This window comes from Xyrauchen texanus, chromosome 1 (assembly GCF_025860055.1).
Source record: "Xyrauchen texanus isolate HMW12.3.18 chromosome 1, RBS_HiC_50CHRs, whole genome shotgun sequence".
In the NCBI taxonomy this organism is placed as follows: domain Eukaryota; kingdom Metazoa; phylum Chordata; class Actinopteri; order Cypriniformes; family Catostomidae; genus Xyrauchen; species Xyrauchen texanus.
The window spans coordinates 27,201,633-27,224,780 of record NC_068276.1 but is presented as its reverse complement, the minus strand read 5'-3'; the positions used below and the strand labels follow the sequence as shown (position 1 = coordinate 27,224,780).

The 23,148-nt window shown below is 37.9% G+C and overlaps 1 protein-coding gene across 1 annotated transcript in view; it reads left to right on the top strand.

Annotated features, from left to right (window-relative positions):
- LOC127649938 (retinal dehydrogenase 2-like) overlaps positions 1 to 1,890 on the top strand; it is a 30,720-nt gene extending 28,830 nt beyond the window's left edge. Inside the window, exon 13 of the mRNA XM_052135109.1 lies at positions 56 to 1,890. Coding sequence (XP_051991069.1) covers positions 56 to 128 — 73 coding nt within the window. The 3' untranslated portion in view covers positions 129 to 1,890. The remainder of the gene's footprint in view (positions 1 to 55) is intronic.
- The last annotated feature ends 21,258 nt before the right edge of the window (positions 1,891 to 23,148 follow it).

The window sequence follows — 23,148 nt, the reverse complement described above, 5'->3', positions numbered from 1 at the left end:
TTTGCTTACAGTTCCCTGCTGTTCACACTGACAATGGGTGTTTTCCTTTTTTTAGGGGTGAATATGGACTGAAGGAGTATACAGAGTTGAAAACCATTACGATGAAGATATCAGGGAAGAACTCTTAAAGCACAAACCTGTGTGCTCCTAGCAGAGATAAGTCTTCCTCTGAAGTTAACCACTAGCCATCATCCTTTGGTTGTCTATAGTGGTAAAACTGCACACACCGTAACCATCCATCACTTCTGCATGGGAGCACCTCTTCTGCTGCATTCTCATGGGCTGTTATCATGGACTACCCAACCATCTCCGTTAGCTCTACTAGCAGTTTCCATCTCCTACGCTGCCATTAACTTCCTACACCCATTCCAGTCGTGGCCTCCTTTCGTCGACTCCTCTAACCATACTAAAGCACTCGGGGTCACGGTGAAGGAGGGCTACGCTTTTGCCCACTGCACCTGCAATGTGCAGACACTAACAGACTGCGACTGCTCTCTCTGATGACTCGACTTCGTCTCCTGCATGACTTGTGTTTTTACAAACCACATTGCTAGAGAAGCTCTGATGTCTCTGAATAGAGAGGGATGGAATTCTCAAACCTCATCATTAATTTACCTTTCCACTGGGTATAATTCTAGCAGGCATATTAGTTTGTACTAAGACCACTGAATCTCAGAAAAAAGAAAACAGATTTTTGTCTTTGAATGAGTATTAATTCTAAAATTTATGTAATTGCTTTTGTGTTTTATTCTTTTCATTGTTTTAATGTTTTTACAATGTATAACTTTGTCGATGTCTTGACCAATGTAAACAAAAATGATTTACCTCAACAACAAAAAAGAAAAAAATCTGTGGTGTTCATTTTTGACAAATAATTCCTCACTGATACCCATATATTGTCAGATTTAAATAATTATTATGTACTATGAATATAGAAGTTAAGCTATAGAATGATTTCTTCACTAAAATGTTTTAATTAAAGTACTTTCTTGAAATCAGTTTTCAAAAAATCAAAAGTGGTGTTCAGTATCAATTTTTAATCAAGTTCAAATTTACTTGTTACAACATTATGATCTTACCTGACTTTGACAAGAAAAAAAAACATATTGGTAAAAAAATAAACATATTCACGTATGACTTCCCCTTCCAGAAATAGTCTCTGAACTTGCATTTGTAAGATTCATTTTGATTCTGAAATTGTTCTGCTTCTGATGTTACAGATCAGTGCATCAGAGTTTTCAGATGACTATGAGTATTTATTCTTATATCAACCAGGGTGATAAAAGACTGAGTCAGAGATAGAACAAGTTGTTTGGTAAAAGATCTTCAGAAATGTGGAGTTATCTAGATAAAAGAAGCACCCAGTAGTGCAAATTCCTTAGAAGTTGCATTCTCAAAGAAACAGTCACAATGGATTTTCCCAGCAGCCTCTTGCCAATCGATATCTTCAGTCCAACAAGAATGATGAAAAGAGTTGTTTTTGTTACACAGCTCTGGTATGCAAGACCAGAATGGCGAAAGCTTTTCTTGATTCTAATTCAAATGTTTTGATGTGACTTTTCCTTATTGCTTAGCATTATATGGCTATGAATAAAAACAAAAACTTTTTGCCTCACCTGGAATTTGTCTAAGACATCACCTGTGAACCAATCAGGAAAGAATAAAATGTTGAGGGAATGCAGTTGAAAAATATTGTTCAATCTGTTTGACATTGTTGCACGATGTCATTGACCCTTTCCCTCCTTAGGAGTCTGTCGGATTGTATTTATAATTCTCTGGAGTCTCATATGATTAATGTGTACCAAGTTCACACAGATATTTCTACATGACAGTAGTGTATAATAGCTGCACACATGCTATGTAGTTATAAAAACATGATAAATAAATAAATAGTGTTATTATAGACTTCATTAAATGAGTGTGGTATTTACATTTTTATGACTTGTAGGTATTTACTTCCTTTTCCAAAAAAATATTCAGTAAGACATAGTTGATTAAAATGAATATTAATGTTTGCACATATGAAAGAATCGCCATGTTCTCCAAAGATTTAACAATTTTTTTTATGCATAATGAGGTGCTGATCATACGGAGTTAAATCAAGTTCTACCAAACCATTTTTCAAAGTAAAAATAAGCTCAGTGATCCCTCCTCCTTCCTTTGGGGTTCTTGACGCATCAACTGATTTCAACCATCTTGGACTCTGCCCAAGGTTAAATGGCGACACATCCATCATAATCTGAATTCCAATATCTCTCCTCAGAGTAATACATTTATTAGATAAAGCACTTATGGAGGCTGATAAGTATCATTCACTGATCATTAGCCTATGCTCTTTCAAAGGATTTACAGCCAAATATATCCATTTAACTTTCACATCCTCTGAACCTGAGGATGGATTAAACATGCAATGATCTCTTAAACAGGCTCTGGCATACGTTTCCAATCAAATGAATCTTCTCTAAATATGTATGGATTTTCCATATTTTGCCAAATAGTTATTAAAACTAATGTGTCTCATGTATAAATGGAGATGAAATGGATGTTCTAAAATGAAATTGCACCATTACACCCTAGAATGTGTTAATTTGTCTTCATCAAGATAAGCAGACAAAGCTAAGCTGGTGGGAACCAAAGAACTGTGAACTGGCTGATGGCCTGCAGGACAAAAACACACACAAAAACACAAACACACACCAGCAGCAGTAGATCACTTTTGTTTAAATCTCCTGCTTTTCATTTTTCTCCTAAGCAAAAGACTGCCATTATCTCACATGCATCTCCTCTAGAGTTTCAGAAGAAATGTCATAATGCCACAAACTGCATTACTAAAACTTCAATATCTGTGATCCAGAGTCAGATATTTCAGAATGAATTCATTCTTATGGTCTAACAATAATTGCCCTGTTTGTATCTATTTGCATTTCACCAAAATCATTTTTGGAGAAACCTCTGAGACTATGTTGATTCTCAAATACAACTGAGCTATTAATTCTTGCAAGCTCTGAGCAAAATAATTTTCCTGTGTTCTTTCTGAAGATTCTGAAAACTTGTTTCTGCCCTGCAGTTACCATACTGAAAATGTGCTTCATGTGGTAAAATCTAAATTAAATTATGTTTAACATCACTGAATCAACCTGAATAAAGTAGGCTATACCAACCAAACACCTTTTTAGGGTTAGATCAGGCAGAATCATTTCCTTAAAGGTTTTGTTCACCCAAAAATGAAAATTATCCCATAATCTTCTCACCCTCAAGCCATCCTAGAGGTATAAGACTTTCTTCTTTCAGCCAAACACAATCGGAGATTTATAAAAAAATATCCTGGCTCTTCGAAGCTTTATAATGGGAGTGAATGGTACCTTAGATTTTGAAGCCCAAAAAAGCGCATCATCCATCCATCAAAAAAGTAATCCATACGGCTCCAGGAGGTTAATAAAGTCCTTCTGAAGCAAAGCGATGCATTTTTGTCAGAAAAAATATCCATACTTATAACTTTATAAACTATAATCACTGGCTTCCAGTAACAGGCGTCTGTGCATTCACTGGATTCCTCTATCCTCTGCACTTCCACGTTCATCACTTCTCACCGGAGCTTACACTACGCCTACGTCATACGCCGGAACTCAATTCTCTTGTGAACGCGCGATCGGCCATTACCGGAATCCAGTGATTGTAGTTTATAAAGTTATAAATATGGATCATTTTCTTACATCGCTTTGCTTCAGAAGGCCTTTATTAACACCCTGGAGCCGTATGGATTACTTTTTGGATGGATGGTTGGATGAGCTTTTTTGGGCTTCAAAATCTAAGGTACCATTCACTCCCATTATAAAGCTTGGAAGAGCCAGGATATTTTTTTAAATAACTCAGATTGTGTTTGGCTGAAAGAAGAAAGTAATTTACAACTAGTATGGCTTGAGGGTGAGTAAATTATGGGATCATTTTCATTTTTGGGTGAACTAACCATTTAAGGTAACAATCGCAAGGTGTGTTATCCAAATTGAGTGACCAAAATCAGGTCTTTTAGACTATGATCTGTCCTGTGATAGACAGGTTTGGCTCACTTATGATCAGATTTAGAGAAAACAGAGTAAACATTGTAGACAATCCAAACAATTTATCTTGGTTTCAGTGTTGTGTAGTTACTGTATTGTGGCTTTGTATGACAGATTTGTTCCCAGACTTTATTCTTTAGAAGTAATCCATCTTTCAAGAATTCCTCTACTTGAAAACACTAATAGATCAGGAAGAGAAAAAGCTAAAAATGTCACATATGTCTTAAAACCCAATGTGACTGCAGGTAGCTCAGCCCTAACCTAATCATCTGCCATTTCTAAGCATCTCTTCCCTTTGTAGCAAAACTAATTAGCAAGAAAAAATGATTGGGTAGAAAAAAGAAATATACTTAAAGAATTCTGGGATTTAGCCAACTTCAGCTGGACCTCTGCTCCCTTAGTTGGGAGTTAGCTAGTTCCTCTGACATCACACTGCAAACCTCAATCAACAATAATACGGCCACAATTTCATGACATTATAGCTTCCTTGTTTTTTAACATGAAATAACATGCACATGGGAGGGCTGGAGCTGAGGTCCCTACTGACCAGACACGATGTGCTTAGTTCCCAGCTACAAGCTGCACAGCTGCTGTTCATGGGAGGAACAGAAATGGATAAAGAGATTCCAGTCTGTTTTGGGGAGAGAAAAATAGGTCCTAACAGAGCACTTCCCAAACTCTGGGCAGTCGATGTACCACTGTTAAAAATGTGATGCAGCTGTTTTGTTCTCCCAAAGGCATATTTTACACTAAAAGTACACAGACAATAAGGGCACCTGCTCTGCCTGATGTGAAATTAAAATCAGGATTCAGGAAACAGATGTATTAATAACAAGTGATTCACGGGCCAACACGTGATTAGTAGCTGTTTTTTTGTTTAAGCATATTCATGAAATTGTAAGTTATGGAATTTATATGAATTACTATTAGCACTGCATGTTTGTGTGCAAAACGCTTGAAACTTTGGGAACATAATAAAAACTAAATCACTGTGATCACTAGAGATACAGGAAGCTAAATTACAATCATGATTGTTGTCACTGATGTTGTTTTTTGTTATAATAGCTGCAGTTCACAAAGCTATAAATTCAGACAAGCTCTTAAGGGTTCATTTCTAAATCCCCAAGGAGTCTGGTTTCTCAAAAATTAAGTGCATTGTTTTTTAAAATTAGTACATTTTGTTGAGTACTTAGAACTTAATTGTTGTTTTAGCTTATTTGAGGAAAGCAAGCCAAAAGTTTAAGTATGTGCCAGTACATGTGCGTGCGCGCGCACGCACGCACGCACGCACACACACACACACACACACACACTTGTTTTGATACAGTTGTGGGTACTCTCCATAGACTTCCATATATCCACAACCTAACCCTCACACAACCCTTTTTGCATTTTTACATTTAAAAAAAAAATAGCTAGTATGTTTAATAAACCATTTTCCTCGTGGGGATCGCTGGGTGGGCCCCACAATGTAGGTGATTTCAGGTTTTAGCATACTTGTGGGGTAATATATATATAGTAATAACATGTACACACACACACAGCGATAAAAAAGCACCTTGTGTGTGTTTTTTAATGTGGTCCAGATGATCGTAAAGCACATGGAAACAGGTGATGATAGAATTAGCCTGGGATTGGACACAGATGTAAAGGGGCTTGATTCTTGAACCTATTCCTGTATCACCACCAGGGTCGTAAATAGTTATTTTTTTCCTCTGAATGATGAAAATAATTTCAAAGTGAATTATGCTAGGTCAGCTCTCTAAGCTGTGTAAACTCTCCATACCAAAAGTCTTCTCTCACCGTTCACTCTCTTCATTCATGTCTTTCCTCATCACATTCTCACTTTAAAGATGACAGACAGGCTTGTCCATGAGGGAGAATTTTTTATCACATTTAGGAGGTCTGGTTTGAAAACAACTTGATTGATTTTGCCAAGATTTTGGTGTGACAGTCTGACCTGACCAAAAACGCTGTTCCTATTATTTGCTTGTAAATAGGCCCATGGACTGCTTTTATTTTAGTTCAGTACCCTGAGGAGGCATCATATCTATATTTTTTAGTTTATTGTTTATTAACATGAAATAACATGCACATGTGCCTGTGTGATTAGGACACAACCCTGCTCTATTTCAAATACAGCTCTTTTGCCCTCGTTAAGCGGAGAAGTTCAAAATCATGCCTGCAATACAGACGATGGTTTCCAGCCTGATGAAGTTGGAAACAAGCTTTCTGGGTAGTTTTAAAACTAATCAGCTCTGATTGGATGGCTGGTGGGTCAGTAAGCCACAACATGTGTAAAAGCATCAAACACTCAGCATAGATTGGAGATGGACATTGAGCAGAACAGAGAAATATGTCCAAAATGTGTAATTGCTCCTCTCAAGAGACAGCAATACTCTTGAACTCTGTGAGAAGTGTGAGATCTGAGTAATTGTGTTTTTGTTAGGCTCTTTGAGTTTTGTTATAGCATTACATAAAGATCCTCTTTATAACATATGGTTAATATAATTACCTTATTTCATTTACACGTAAGGAGAGGAATGTTAGATTCTCTCAAAAAAATTATTTATCACCAATGGCAATTTGCTTTGGAAAAAAAACATGTGTACAATGTAGAAATAGATTTGAAATTTAGCAAATCTTCTTCACAACTATTGAAATGACCAGTTCATTGTATTGTTCTATCACTGCTTCCAGGAACCCTCCCCCATATCACCTCAAAATTAAGCCCCTATCCTCACACCCCACATGGGCAGATCAACAGTAAAACCATCCTTGAAAGCACCCAAATGGGGTAGCACAAAGTCTACGTGACAGCCATTTGGGAAGAGGGTCGTTCACCGTGATGGATGCATAAGAAAGCAACACGTTGTCCCAGCAAGGTCCCATGGAGCTGCGCTCTCCTTTAGCCACCTCTAAACTGCTCTATCGCAGTGTGAAATGATTCATTTGAGTTGACAGACGGCCGTATCCATGGCAAGGGAGAAATCCCTACTCTAAATCTCACACCCTTTGTTATATGTTTATGCAGCTGGATTGTTTTATTGGGCCAATTAAATGAAGTTGTGATAATTGAGCATAAGTATCAGGGTGGGGAACAGGGGCATTCCAGCTGTCAACTGCTGGGCTCAATGAAATGCTTAACAAAGCTATATGCTTTATGATTGTCTTCACACTTGTATTCTTTAAACATTGCAGCTGTGTGATTAAAAACAACAGAGAGACTTACCAGAAGAGAACACAAATGTTGATCTTGAGTCACAGGCAATACTCTCTGTTTTTTTTATTAGTTCTGTTCTCTTTGAACACACCCTGCGTAAGCAAGGAGGGCGCTTCTATAATTTTGGTTTGAGGGGCATGAAAGCATCAACTCATTTCCTGCATGTCTCCTCCTGATCATATCCCAGCAACCCCATGATTCAGCCTGCAAAGACTTCACGGACCACCTGACTTCCCACCGGAGCACAGAAAACTCACACAGCTGCATGAAAGTGCACTAATTGTGCTTTCTGTTCCCTTTCGGTTCATTATGAGTTATAGGGATAGTTCACCCAAGAATGAAAATTCTGCCAAACCTGTATGACTATTTTTCTTCTGCGCTGATCGCTGATTTCTATACATTAGCAGTTGGTAGTGACTCACATTAAAGCTTAAAAAGCACACAAACACTGTCATAAAAGTAGTCCATGAGATTTGTGCATCATGTTCCAATTCTTCTGAAGAAATATAATTTATTTGTATGATGAACAAACTGCACTATAATGTTATTCACTCTAAAATCAAATCCGATCAACAACCCAATAAAAAATGGTGACATGTCAGTAACATCAATCCTCATTGATTTTTTTCTTAAGCAATCAGGTACAGGGCCATGCTATATTATGAATATAGTCAAGAGTTTGTGAAGTACCTGAAACCCCTTCAGCTGTGACTATATTCACAATATGGAGCACTGAATGCCTTATTGCTTACATAATGCAATAACCACATAATAGGCTACCACAAAATAAATAAAATATAAAAGGACACAAATTTTCATTAAAATGTATTAATTTATTAATTTATATGTAGCAAATTGGAGAATTTTCATGTAATTTAACTAGTCAGAAATTGGACGTGGCCCCTTTAAGAACCAGAGTTTTGTGATATCTGCTTTCCGGCACTGTTATGTCTGAAAACGTTCAGTATTGTTTCCTGTTGGACTCAGTTATGTTATGCACTGCAAGTGACAGGTTACGGTGCCTTTAAGGCTTACGGCAGTGATTTACGACAAGGGTCAACAAATGTTATGTTTTTGCGACAGTTCAGTAAACACAACATGAACAGAGCTACACGGTGTGGTTATTGAGTCTTACACAAACACAACAGGCACTCTCTCATATTAGAGACATGAGAAGAGACATTGTGCAAGAGAGCTCCCAGTTTTGTTCATCTTTTGAGAATGACTTGGGTAAATATAACATTTCTACACAAAATGCTTACAAAAAGCATTAAATATGTATTCAGAAGAGTTGTATGTTAAAATTGAGTGTTTGTTATTGATAATTTTTGAAGGATGCATATCGATTGCATATGTGGAATTTGACCACATTCTGTGCACACGTGTAAGAACTGGGTATGTAAATAAAAAATGAATGATATCTTATTGAATGTTTTATAGCCCTGAGTGGTTTCCAATTAAGTGAACATATGTAATGAGACTTTTGTTTTAAACTTTTATACATGTCATTAAAGCCTGGTTAAAAATAAGTAAATGCATAAATGGATAAAATACTGTGAGTGTTTAAGCATGTGTTAAATGCCTAAGATGCTTTGAGTGGTATGAGCAAGTACTGAATTGTATAAGCATGTATTAGCATGTTCCGGCTCGGCGATCCACTGAGGGAGACAGGCCCTGATCAATTCTGGTGAAAGATCTTGTGTTACCTGTGGCGAGGAGTAAAGGAAGGCTTTTTTGGAAGAACCACATCATTTTCTTGTTACCAGACTTTGCAAACTTGTCAAGAGTGAAACTTGATCAATTCATGGAATGCAAGAAACTTTTACATCAACGGAATGTTGCTATTGCACTGATATTCAAGGCCAAACTGAGAACATATGCTAAGGATGGCTGTAAAACATTCACATGCCCACAGCAAGCGATGTCCTTCATAAAGTCATTAGAGTGAGTGGGTCGCTGTTGTGGTGCTCATGTTGCCGCCAGTTGGGCCGGTTCACCGAACATCCACTTGACTGTTTGAAGATTCTGCGCTCTTTTTGTGCTGGTTCCACCTAGCGGCTAGCGTTTATTTTGTAGAATAATACACCTTTAGGACAGTTATATGAATGAAGCTACATGCTCTTTGTTGTAACGAATGAGGTCGGAGTCAGACAAGGGATGAGGATCCAAATGCGGGTTTATTGATTAAAGGAAACAAACAGGCATGAATAAACAAAACTACCACGATGGGCAAATGAAAACAAAAACACAGGAACTGGAACACAGGCATGGGAGGCTGAGCACAAACTACGACTACAACAGCATTCAACGACAGACAAGGACTAAACCAAAAACCAGGATATAAATACAAAAACATGGGAAAAAGGGGCCAATGAACAAACAGAACACAAACTAGGTGACAAGGTGATTAACAGAAACCAAAGGCAAATTAACAAGGGCAGGTGAAAACAATGAACAGTGAACACGAGGGAAAACAAGACTATGGAGGTACAAGGGTGACAAAAGTGAAAACTAAGGAATAACAAAAGTGACAAAATTACAAACAAAGGGCAACAGTGAGACAAGACAGGGTAACCGTTACATTTGTGTTTATTCTGCCTATAAGATGGAATTTGTTTTATAGATCATCTTTTGTTGTGTAATTCTGTCTCACAAAATTTGTATAGACTCACCAGACTTTAGCAATCTGATGGCAAAGTTGTCACGGAGGTTCTTGTAGGCATGCATGGACTGTTTGAGTTTGGAGGGATGGACGCCAGTTGCCACTGTCATGCACAGGGTTAATGTGCACATTTTTTTCATTCCGTTTGTTTGGTTCTTGTTTGTTCGAGGTTTGACTTTTGCACTAATGTTGGAATGTGATCTTTATAATGCTGTTTTTGACACATAATCTTTTTTTATATATACTATTTCTTCAAAAAATTCACAATTCCCCACAGGAAGCTGAAAAATTTGGAAAGATATTGTCACGATTCCCTTGTTGTCTGCCCCGTGTTTCACTTGTCTTTGTCTAAAAACTACACTTCCCACAATTCCCGTATCTCATCACTGCCATCATTGTGTCATTGTTCGCACCTGTTTGTCGTTTGTGATCCTCCTGTGTCTGTGTATATAAACCCTGTTTGTTCTCCACTCCTTGTCGTTTGTTGAATGTTGATGTTTCCATGTTTGCTCCGTGCCTGTTCCGCCGTGTTTCCCTAGTTCCGTGTTTCTCCGTTGTGTTCGTGTTTTTGTTTCAGTTTTGTCCCCCGTGGACCAATTGTTTTCCCATTGCGGGTGTTTCCTTTGTTTTGGTTTTGTTTGTTTAGTTTTCAACCCTTTCAATAAAGCTAACCCTGCACTTAGATCCTCGCCCCTCGTCTGCCTTCCTGCTCATCATAACAGATATAGGGTTTTTATAGTGCTGGCTCGAGTAAGAGCAGGGGAGTCATTCCACTGATAAGTAAACATCAACAATTCAGGAAGAGTCATATTTGTTTTAGCTGAAATTCAAAGACTTATTTTTGTGAATATTTATGCACCTAACGTTGATGATCAGGGCTTTTTAATAGATCTTGAAGGTATGTTGCAAGCCGCTGGCACCCCTCATGATATAATATTGGGAGGACACTTTAATCTTTTGATGGACTCAATCTTTAATCATAGTGAAGCAAAAGTTTGCAAGCCCCCTAGCTTCACAGGATATGTAAAAATCTTGGTCTTACAGATATTTGGAGACTTTTGAACCCATCTGGTAGGGACAATACATTTTTTCTCCAGTCCATATATATCTAAGTCCCTCATTTCTTCTGTTGTTGATTGCTCAATTTGAATTTATTTTGTCTCAGATCAGGCTCTGGTGAGTTTAGAGGTGTTGCCACATAAGGAGAAAAATAAATCATATAGTTGGCGCTTTAATAGATCCCTTTTGTAAAATCCTCATTTCCAACAAATGTTAAAGGCTGAAATCAATGTTTATATGGAGACCAACTGGTCCTCAGTATCCTCTGTGTGTGTGGCTTGGGAGGCAATTAAGGCGGTTCATAGGGGTTGGATCATACAGTTTGCCTCATTCACCAAAAAATCCAAAGCACAAGAACTCATGGAGTTGGAAGGGAATATTAAAAATGCAGAGCCAGTGCTGAAGTACCGAATGATGGCTAATGGCCTCAGAGAATTGACCCAATTGAAATACAGATATAATACCATTTAGTCACGGAAGGTGGAGTTTTGGCTATTCAGGGCAAGACGGTCATACTTTGAGTCGGGGGACAAAGCAGGGAAGCTTTTGGCTAGATATATAAAGCAGAGAGAGTCTTTTTCTACCATTCCCTGAACGGAAATCTGCTGGTGGTGAAATATTTACCTCTGCCATTGATATTAATAATGCTTTTAAAGTATTTTATCTTGGTCTCTATAGTTCCACATATTCGTCTACTGATGAAGATATTAGAAACTTTGTGGAACCATTAGATCTTCCTAAACTGACGACTGAGCACAAAAATTATCTTGATTCTGAGATAACCTTGGAGGAGCTTAACAAGGTAATTAAGGCCCTGCCTACAGGCAAGTCTCCGGGGCCAGACGGCTTTGCAGCTGCATTTTTTAGATCTTATGCTACAGAACTGGCTCCACTTTTGTTAGAATTTCATACGGAATCATTAAAGAAAGGAAAGCTTCCGCCAATCACGACACAAGCCCAGATCAGTCTGATTCTTAAAAAGGAGAGTAAGAGTTAACGTTCAATTTCCCTGAATTAGATAGACGTTAAAATATTGTCAAACATATTGGCTAACTGATTAAGTAAAGTTATGACATCTCTTATAAATAGAGATCAGGTGGGATTTAATTGGGGCTATAGCTCTTCTGATAACAATTTAATTTATTTCAATGTTGCTTCGATCATGTGACTGACCCCAAAATTCTGTATTAATAAGTCCCCTTTCTGCTGGTCTGACTGGATTGTGAGGGGGGTTACTACACTCGGTAACCTATATGAGAGTGGAGTGTTGAGATCCTTTGAAAATATGGTTCAACATTTTGGGATCCCCAGTTTTCAATTCTTTAGGTATTTACAGCCGCGTCACCTGCACTGCAGTGGCGGCTGCTGGTCTTTCAAAGAGGGGAAGCTCATTTTCGGCCTACATTATAAACTTATTTACCCTATTTTTTGCACTAAATCAATCTTAGGTGTTGATCTGCCCTGCTGTTTAATTCTAATTTTTTCCTCGTAAGGAAGACTTTCAAATGGCTTCGCCAAAATCAGGTCGACAATATTAGCACCGTCTGCCATCGTGCGCAGTTTCACCCGTACGACGCTAGCCTAGCCTACTGTATGAATGAATGAATGAATGAACGAACGAACGAACGAACGCTCTAAAACAAAATATATTAAACTTGGTAAAACTGAAACAAGGAATGTGGTGTATAATTGTGTGAAATGTTTTATGCAAATTGCTTGCAATTTCGCCAAACAAATATAAAGAAATAGGTTGCAGCAGTTTGTCTTTCGACTACACTTGAGAAATCCGCGATGGGACTGAGCGCGAAATAGCTTCAGTGACTTCTTATAGTACAGATTCACTGTCAATCAAAAAGAGATGCAGTCTTTCGACAGATCCTCCAATCATCATGCGGAAGCCCGGAGTCCGGGCCAGCCCACTCCTCATTCACCCCCAGAGACGCTGAGCGTCCGTGGGCGGGACATAATCACAGCATTTATCCAATGACCGTCTATTTTCGGAGCACTGAAAAAAACTGTTCAGAGCAGCCCCATTGAAGTCAATGGACGCTCGGCTTCAACAGGGAAATGCACTGACGCTACGGGAATGTATGAGAAGTAAATCGAGTCAGCCGACCTGCTATATGTAATGTAGATGATTCTGAACGAACTTCTGAACAATAGTACATATTTGACCATTATTTTTTTTTACATTATAGGGGAAGCTGAGCTTCCCTTGCAGTCTTAAAGAAATCCCCACTGCTGCACTGTAATATTTTTGGGAGTAGCATACACCCCCCGAAAGTGGCAGATACTCTGGAAGGGGTGATTACTATTGGAAAAGGTCATGATTCATCAGTGTATTACTCCCTGCTAATTCAGAGTCTGGGGGACGGAGCTTTAACTTCTCTCAAGATATTATGGGAGAAAGATTTAAACTTGGTATTGGAGGAGGGAGTGTGGGCCAGGATTCTAAAAAAAACATTGTCCTCATCTACAGATACAAGCGATTTAAGATTTTACATAGATTCTGTTGGACCCCCTCTAGATTGTATAGGCATGGTTTTAAAGTCTTAATTAATGCAAATTTAATTTTGCCCCAGACTCTGTATTTTTTAGCGGGTGGAGGTCGGCTGGAGCACCCTCATTTCGGTAGTGTTGCATAGAGATGGGCAGAGAGGCAGCATTCGAAGAAATGTCATATAGAAGGCAAGGAAACTTGGAATTGTTTATTGGAAAATGGGGCAACTACGTATATATATATATATATATATATATATATATATATATATATATATATATATATATATATATACGTAGTTATATATATATATAATTTTTTATTTATTATTATTTGAGTGTATTCACAAATTGGACCACAGGGATGTCTGTTGGGGGTCGGGGTGGGAATTGGGAGGGCAAAAGTGAATTATGGGGGGTTAAACTTTGATTCGATGTATATATCACTAAAAGTGATAATCAGAAAAACATTAGCCTTTACCATATTTCAGTTTCTAAATTTTCTTTCTTATTTTTTTATTATCTTTTTTCAATACAGCCCCCTTTTTCTGAGACAGCCATCAGAATGACAGCACTCAGGAAATGTAGGTTCTTGCAAAATGTTAAAGAACAATGTCAGTACTCCACTTATAAAAAATTGGCATCTGAAACAAAAATATGTTTTAATTTCCCTTAACGGTTGAGGCCACTGCCATCTTTTTTACATGACATCACAACCATCAAGTCAGAGCTTACATAGAGAGTTTAGAACTTGTAATTAAAAGTTCTACAAAGATATGAGCGATTTTTAAAAGTTGCAGTCCCGTAATTAAGTTAATTCTGACATGAATTCACCATAAAGCACGACTATTGACCATTCAGCAGTAAGGTCTGCAATTAATCATTTTATAAAGTGCTTTCCAGACAGCACACATATATCTCAGAGTCTGCTGTCTGCTGAAGCATCACATTCTAAATAACAGTTGCTTAACATCTAAAAAAAAATCAGTTTTACAAACATTTTAAATCATAAACATCTCAAAGACATCTGCTGAATGTTGTTTTGACACCTGTGAAGACGCGTCTAATATAACTTACTTAATGCAGATGAGTGAACCAAAAAATATGTATTTCAGATATAAACACGAACATCAAATAGACGTCTGATGGAAGTACCTGTGCAATTGGGGTTTAAAAAAATCACTATCAACTGCTATTTTATTGAAATCAGCGATCACGACATTCTTTAAAACGTCTAATTTTGTGTTCTGCAGAATAAAGGTAGTCATTTGGTTTTGGAAAAATTTGAGGGTTAATAAGTAAATAAAAACAAAGAATTATACATTTTGGGTAAACTATTCCTTTAAGATTTTTTTATTCTGTAAAATTATGTGAATAGAAACAAAAATAGCAAATAATTATTGTACGAAAAATTTCTAAGACCTTGCTCATGGAGAAATGATCGTTTGTCATTTGCAAAACAGTGAGGCAGAAGCATGTCAATAAACTTGACCATAGATATCGTGCATTACATGCTTCAAACTGAACAGCTGAGCTCACTCTTGGCAGCAGTCCTCAGATCTTCTCACTGATAGGTGGCTTGGTTATTTCCTGTGATGAAACTGGAAAATGTTTACCGGCACATTTAGGAACAAGTGGGGAGCTGAAAGTTACAGAACAAAATCTTCACTGAAATCCCTGCAAATATTAAACGAAATGAAATGAATTCCATTCAGTTTCTAAATCTCTTAGCCACTGGTTTACATGGACTTGAAGAGGTTCCACACACCACAGGATGTAAACCTCCTGTTTCATGTCTCCACAGCCAAGCACACATCCATCACACTTACGCAAGCAAGACAGTGGTAAACCTCGCCTCTTCCAACAGATTGTCCTTGAGATTTGAACAGAAATGATTTCATATGAATGTTATGGCACAGTCCTGGCAGAGCATGCACAGAACTTTACTACTAAACAGTTTATATGTTCAGCTCTTATGATTCACAGCTGTGCGGTCTGTGTACCACTCTCCTCAACCTACAGCTGTGCGGTCTGTGTACCACTCTCTTCAACCTACAGCTGTGGGATGACAAAACTGAGGAAATTGGATTTGACAGTGTTTTTCATTCTTTCATCCCCAAAATAACATTACCAAGGATTTTCCATCTCTGACAATGTGATGAAAATGGACAAAAGCTAAGTTTACAATAGGGGATCTTCATTTAAAGAAGGGGGGCAAGAGCAGAGATAGAGCAGGAAAACAAACGCTGAAGGGCTGATTTGCAGAGCACTGAATGATTGACTGAAAAGAGGGGATTCCATCATGACGACAAGTCTGATCTTGTGATTTTGCCAGCATTGAGTCTTGATGCTCCCCAAAACTGTTCTGAACTTTCTAAAAACACTCACAGTTTTGGCCGTGAATTAATATTCAACATACAAATGAACACTTGAATGCTCAATTTGCATACATTAAATGCATTTTTGGCATGAACTTGCCCACAAGATGTACAAGCGCTCATGAAAACACATTAAAATGTAATTCATTTGATTTGTTAAACAATCAAGTGCTCATTGCGCCTCAACTTAAAGTGATAGTTCACCAAAAATTTACTCACCCTCATATTGGTCCAAACCGCATGACTTTCTTTTTTCCGAGGAACTCAAAAGAAGATGTTAGGCAGAATGATAGTCTCAGTCACCACCATTAACTTTTATTGTTTGGAAAAAGAGGCAATGAATGGTGATTGAGGTTAACATTCTGCTTAACATTTTCCTATTCTTATTTGGGTGAATCTGTCCTCAGAATAATCAACTTTCAAAAAACCAGTTGAAAACAACTATCACTCACGTTGCCTGGCATTGTAGAAATAATGACAAGCACATCTGTTCAAAATAGCCAGGAAATGTAATTTATTTTCAGTGGCTGTTCTGTAAAGAACCAAGCAAATCCAAGTAAAACAATAAGCCATACTTTGCATGAAACTCTGGAATTTAGTGATTCTCTCCATCCTGCCTTACATGTTTTGGGCGTTGGTGGAACCGAGGCTTATAAAATAACAGCTAGTGCACTGACTAGCCTCCTAGGGGATGAAAACCACTTCATTTGAATGAGAATGGCTTCCCTGTCCCCTGAGATAAGACTGAATCAACATGTGGTCTGACAATTCAGAATGCCTTTCAGTGCACAGTGTGGAGGATAAAGAATAGTAAGGCTCTTTGGTGTTTCTTCCTTGGCTAATGCATTTGAGGTTCATCAGACATGGTGTTTGGGGACATCCAGCCACCAGTGCCAAAGACCTAAAGCATATCTGCTACTCCGCACAGCAATTATCCAGGTTCTTTTTTCCTCCTGAGGTCTCCAGGAGACTAGTTCTACACTGTCCACACGCGTTACTTCATGCACTGATTGAAGACCGATCCTGTCACCCCTCGTTTTCCAGGCTTTCAGGCCACCCAGTACAGACAAACCTCACGCATGTCATCCCTCTGTGTGGTCCTTCCAAAAGAGAAACAGATAGGCACAGAGGAAACGCAAAGCAAGTGCCAACGGAGAAAGAGATGTTTCAAAACCTGACAGTGTCATTTCTGGGAAAGGAAGGAAGAGAGGGAAAGGAAAGGAGGAGGCGGCGGGGGAGCCCAGTAAAACAAGCAAAAAGTCTGAGCTGATTGTGAGTGTGGGACTCTTGCCATGCGATGAGAGCAGGAGACTGGAGGGAGGATGTGTTTGTGTGTGTGTGTGTGTGTGTGTGTGTGTACAGGGAGGGAGAGAAATGAGAAGATTCTCCAGACTTCAGTAAAAGTTCTATATTCTGTTGGTTTGTACTTAATGCTGAAACAGAGCCAAAAATGATTAATTCACATGAAAATGCCTGCAGCTTAAACACAGCTCTGCTTAAAGAGATGAGAAAACAGTTATTTCAGTCCACAGAGAATCCAACTGCTATAATTGATCATTATAGGCTAGATAGAAGCCTTTACCATCCTGTCTCTTCCAAGAGACAGGAGTCCTCTTTCACTGTAAAAGTCTAAAAACATGTACAGTAAACACAACAATAATAAAAAAACATCCTCCATGTAAATCTATTTTTTAGCAGAAAAAAACAGAACTCTTTCCTTTTTTAATGGGGTTTATTTTGTGGTTTGCTGGATTAAAAGGCCTGTTTCCGGCCCACATGTTGGAGATGCTGGTTGCCCCCTGAAGGATTTTAGTGTGAACGAGCTGTGTAGCTGAGACACAGGCAGCTGGGAGAGATTAATAAAGAGAGGGAAGACTCGTAAATACTGCTGCCCTCCAGTGATGAATGCCTCCACAGTCCACAGACAGCAGGATGGGAGATAAGGGGAGAAAAGATAAACACTCTTTTTCAGTCCAGGATATGTTGCAACCAGCAAGACCTCAACCAAAAAGAACAGTTGAACCGGAGGTCTCCAAACACTAGAGGACAGTATACTGTAGAATATGGTAAATCTGCATTATACAAAAACTTCAGGTCTGCTTTCTGGTCTCTCTCTTTTTCTTGGAGTTAATTTGCTCAATCTCATTTTGGATCGAGGCCCTGTTGGACCAAGCATTGCATTACACACATACACTGCCTGGCAAAAAAAGTTGCCTTTTGGATTGAAATAATGGTTATGATCTGGGGTTGCTTCAATTGGTCAGGTCTAGGCTCAGCAATGTTAAGTCAGCTGACTACTTGAATGTACTGAATGACCAGGTTATCCCATAAATTGATTTTTTCTTCCCTGACAGCGCAGGCATATTCCAGGACAACAATGCCAAGATTCATCAAGCTCAAATTGTGAGAGTGGTTCAGGAAGCATGAGGAATCATTTTCACATGAATTGGCCACCACAGATTCCTCACCTTAACCCCACTGGAAGTCTTTGGGATGTGCTGGAGAAGACTTTACAGAGTGGTTCGACTCTCCCATCATCAATACCGCCTTTAGATTTGATTACAGCACGCATGCATTGTGGCATTGTTTCCACAACCTTATGCAACATCACAACATTATTTCCATCCAAGAATACATTTTTGGCTGAGATCTTGTATTGATGACATGAGAGTCTAACCACTCCGTAAAGTGTTCTGCTGGACCCCAGTGGGCGATCAAATGATTCCAGGGGGCGCTGTGAGCAAATTATTATAGAGGTGGGCGTTAGGTTACAAATGGGTGGTGTTTATCAGTTATGATAATCAAATCTATCGTCAAGTTCCTGTTTGCATTAAAATGTTTATCTAGACACCATTATACAGGTTGGTATGCATTTGTACCGCGGTTCATTTGATTTTAAAATCTAGCGAAGTATCTAGTTAAACAGCATCAAATAGACAGGTGAAGTCACAACCTAATGCACCTGTATGGCTCTGTAGGTGATACAGCTCAATGGACAGAGCAACCTCTGATCATTGCAGTGCTGCCAGAACCAGTGAGAAGCATGGTGCGAGACACGGAAACCATTTGAATTCGGCACAGAATTCTACATGGCCATTTTTTTTTTATTTACTACATTAACACTAACTGTACTATAGGCAGAAATAGATTCATAATACATATGATCATATCACTACTTCAGCTCAGCAAATTTGTCATAGGCTACATTAAGGGAGTGAGGGAATATAATAATTTTTTGTTACTACTTTTAAATGTTTATATTTTGTATTTATTGTTTTTAAATGTGTTTACAGTAGGTCTACTGTTTATAATTACAAAAATGCCATAGGAGGCGTTCATCAAAAAAAGGTAAAGAACAAGTGGTCTACAGTAATATATAGCATGTAAAGAGTCTTTTTTGGGGATTATCTACGAGCTCAATGCAAACAAATTGCACTCAGTTATGATGAGATTGTAACAAGCACAGTGATGTACATATTAAATAAATGTACATAAAGACAAAAAAAATAATAAACATTTTTGCCTGTCGCTGCAGCTGCCCAATCCAGCGTGTTGGTGGCGCTAATCAACAGGCAAACACTCGCATATATGAAGCTGATAAACCCTTGAAAACGATATACTTAAAAATAGTTGCAGTTCATGAACCCTTTGTAAAACAAGGAATTTACTAATTTCATTAGTAAAGGTTACATAGCAAATACACGCAATTAGTTGAAGGGAATCAAGCAGTAATATTTACAAGAAATAAAGTGAACCACTCGCTCTTTGGCTGGAGCTTTAGCCTCAATAAACCATCTGAAACTGAACATAAATGCCAAGAAACTGAAACCTGCTTAAAATTAACAATAGTTCAGTGGGACGGAAACAATGCAACAGTTATTACATCTAATATTTACCCTTGGACCTGTCCATGTTGTCATTATTTCTGTGAGAGAAACTTCATTGTGGGAACGTGTGGCCATGGAACTTGTGTCACCCTCAGAGATGTGTGGCATTCGCTGATACCCGTGACTCTGCAAGCACTGAATGTCTTGAGTAATTAAAAGAAATTCCAATAACCATGCATTACAAACTATAACATAGCTACATGCAACACCACAAATCTTTATGTTTACCTGTTCTGCTGTTGCTAATAAAATAATAGCATGAATAGTCAAGTTACAGGCTAAAACAATGTGAACGTTTTCAAAGATTACTTGTTTATTTTTTCTGCAAATCAACCTGCAGGCCAGAGATGACTCCTTGGCAGGCTGAGCCATATGTTTGACACCCCTGATCTAAAGGAAATGTGGTCCATTTCAAAGTGTAAATGATTCATAAAAAGAAGGAGAAAGGATATTTGTGTAATTTTAAATCAACCATCTCACGGACAAATTGACAAGTGGATTTATTGATTATGAGGATTTATGCTTTGAATTATGAGAGTCTGGGTAGATGCTATATTTAACTTTTCGCATTTTAAAATAAAACTGTGAGGGACAGACATGCAGTCCATTCAATGCATTGTATTATCTCAGTGCTCCAGATCACATCTAGTTTTCTGTCAAATTAAGTAAGCATGTAAGTTTAGCATGTCTTATTTTAACTTTTTCGACACCTGAATGATTGAAACGAAGATATATAAGCAATATCACAAAAGCAAGAGTGCTGTTGTTCCAAATATAAGTATGGCTGTGATTTACCCATAGGCATGATGTTGCAGGTAATCAAAGCCATGCTGATATACAGAAAAACAGCATGATTGCGAGATTTCAGTCAAAATTGGCCAGTTAGTTCATACATTTCTTCTCTGAATATGAAAATCATTCTAAGAGAAGCCAAAGCATCTAACACAACTCCACTTTGTGTACTGCACTCTGGTTTTGAACTAGTGGTGTATTCCAAAATCTGTGTTTTTGAAGAAATATTTGAAGTGAACGAATCATTCTTGTTCACTAGCATTGTTTCCCTGATTAATAACTTATTGTTGAACTATATATTTTGTACAATATTGAGCAAATGATTGAATGACTCACTCGTAACATAAAAGATGCTCATTTGTCACCATATACTGGTGTAAATTTGCAGTCTCCTGAAATTGTCTCTGAACTAAATAGTGAATGAAATCAAGCTGAATGATGAATCAAAATCCCCACCACTATTTGGAAAGCCACAAACTCAGAGAAGCGGAGTGATACAAATAGTAAAGTGTCAAGTGCTTTTGGACTGTATATCAGCACTCTGGGACACCTCTCGTCCAATCAGTTTGGAACGAACAGTTGCACTATTGTGTGTGAATACAGTAAAACCCATTGAACAGACTGTACATGTCTCCCACACAGCCTAATTTTCAATGATGAAAAATTCAATATGGCGTCTACCCTGCCTGAGGTCTATTCCTGATTCTGTAGCAAAATGTCATATTCATGAAGAAATCTGTTTCCAGAGAAAAAGTTGTCATTCTGCACATGATCAGCTAGTAGCTGGTTAAAAGTGTACCACTGTTTAAAGGTAATTTCATTCAGCAGATGTTCACATTGACAAACTAGAGCCATTAAGGTATACAAACATAAGGAATTCACGCAAAATCCACAAAACTCAAGGAGGATGGAGGGTGGACGTATTTGCAGCCAAACAGATGGAAACTATTTATTGATATGCAAATAAATGAATGAAAGTCTAGTCTTACCAAAGATGAGGTATGCTGTGGTTATGAATAGGGGAGAAAGAGCTCAATACAGCTAGATTTGGCAAACAGGAGAGGAAGAGAGTGTTTAGCTGGAAATGTTTTTGAATAATTAAATAATTTATTTTGGAAATAAGCAATACAGTAAAGGATTTAGGATGTACGCAGAACACAATGTGGACTTTAGAGAGCACTGCGCTTTAGCTGTAAAATACATGCCAGTGATTTTGATCGTGTTGCGCGAGTGTGTCTCCAGTGCACTCGCGTTTGGGTTATGGTTTGCAGCATGACACCAAGTGCCTAGATCCAGACCTAAGAGTATCACAAGTGTGTATATTTTGTTTGTCATCCTGTCATTTATATGATTCAGACAAAGGGAAATGATTAATGACTTATGTCTTCTCTTCTTTACTTGTACTGCGTGTCATCATTGGCAATTTGGCATTTTAATTGAGGGTGTAGGCCATGGAATAAGTAAACAAAACAGGATTAAGAGAATAAGAAATTAAGCAAAAAGAGGAATCATTGAATGATTACAAGGTGGCGAGCTGGCACGATGCAAAACGCATATTACTTTCACTCTGCATAGTTTTTGTATATGATGAAAGTGAATGGTAGCTAAGGCTGTCATTCTACCTCATTTCCTTTTGTGTTCCCACTTCCCAGGAAGAAAACTCAGATGAAGCCTTGGCTCTATTAGGCTTGACACCCTCTTATCTTCAAACTATACTGCAACGTCCCATTGCAGCATATCCAGCCAGATTATCAAACTGTATTCATTTGGATGTCAGAAAAAGTTAAATGCCTACGGCCGTTCTGCTTTTGGTTTTGCTGCTCCAAGTGCCTAGAACATTTAACAAAAATCATTAAAAGTGGAAATCTATATTCCTATCTCTGCTTTTACAAAATTACTAGTAATTACTAATTACATGTAAATGTTTTACCTATATCTATAGGAGTGGTGGTGGTGTAGTGGGCTAAACCACATAACTAGTAATCAGAAGGTTGCTGGTTCGATCCCCACAGCCACCACCATTGTGTCATTGAGCAAGGCACTTAACTCCAGGTTGCTGCGGGGGGATTGTCCCTGTAATAAGTGCACAGTAAGTCGCTTTGGATGAAAGCGTCTCCCAAATGCATAAATGTAAATGTAAATATCTTGCTTTTATATACACTACCGGTCAAAAGTTTTGAAACACTCATTCTTATTATTATTAATTTTATTTTTTTTTTCACATTTTAGAATAATAGTAATGTCATCAAAACTATGGAATAATAGGAATTATGTTGTGACTAAACAAAATCCAAAATAAATCAAAACTGTGTTATATTGTAGCATCTTCAATGTAGTCACCCTTTGCCTAGAATTTGCAGACATGTACTCTTGACACTTTCTCAACCAACTTCTTGAGGTTTCACCCTGGGACGCTTTTTAAACAGTATTTTCTTTAATATTTGGTCCAAGTCATCCATTTAAAAACCTTTTTTTATTATTATTAAATTTTAGTTTTAGAATGAAATAAATTTAAATGGTGGCACAATTATATTTTTGTCTACAAAATTAATTTCAAACATTTAAGCATACACCATCAGATCAAAAGATT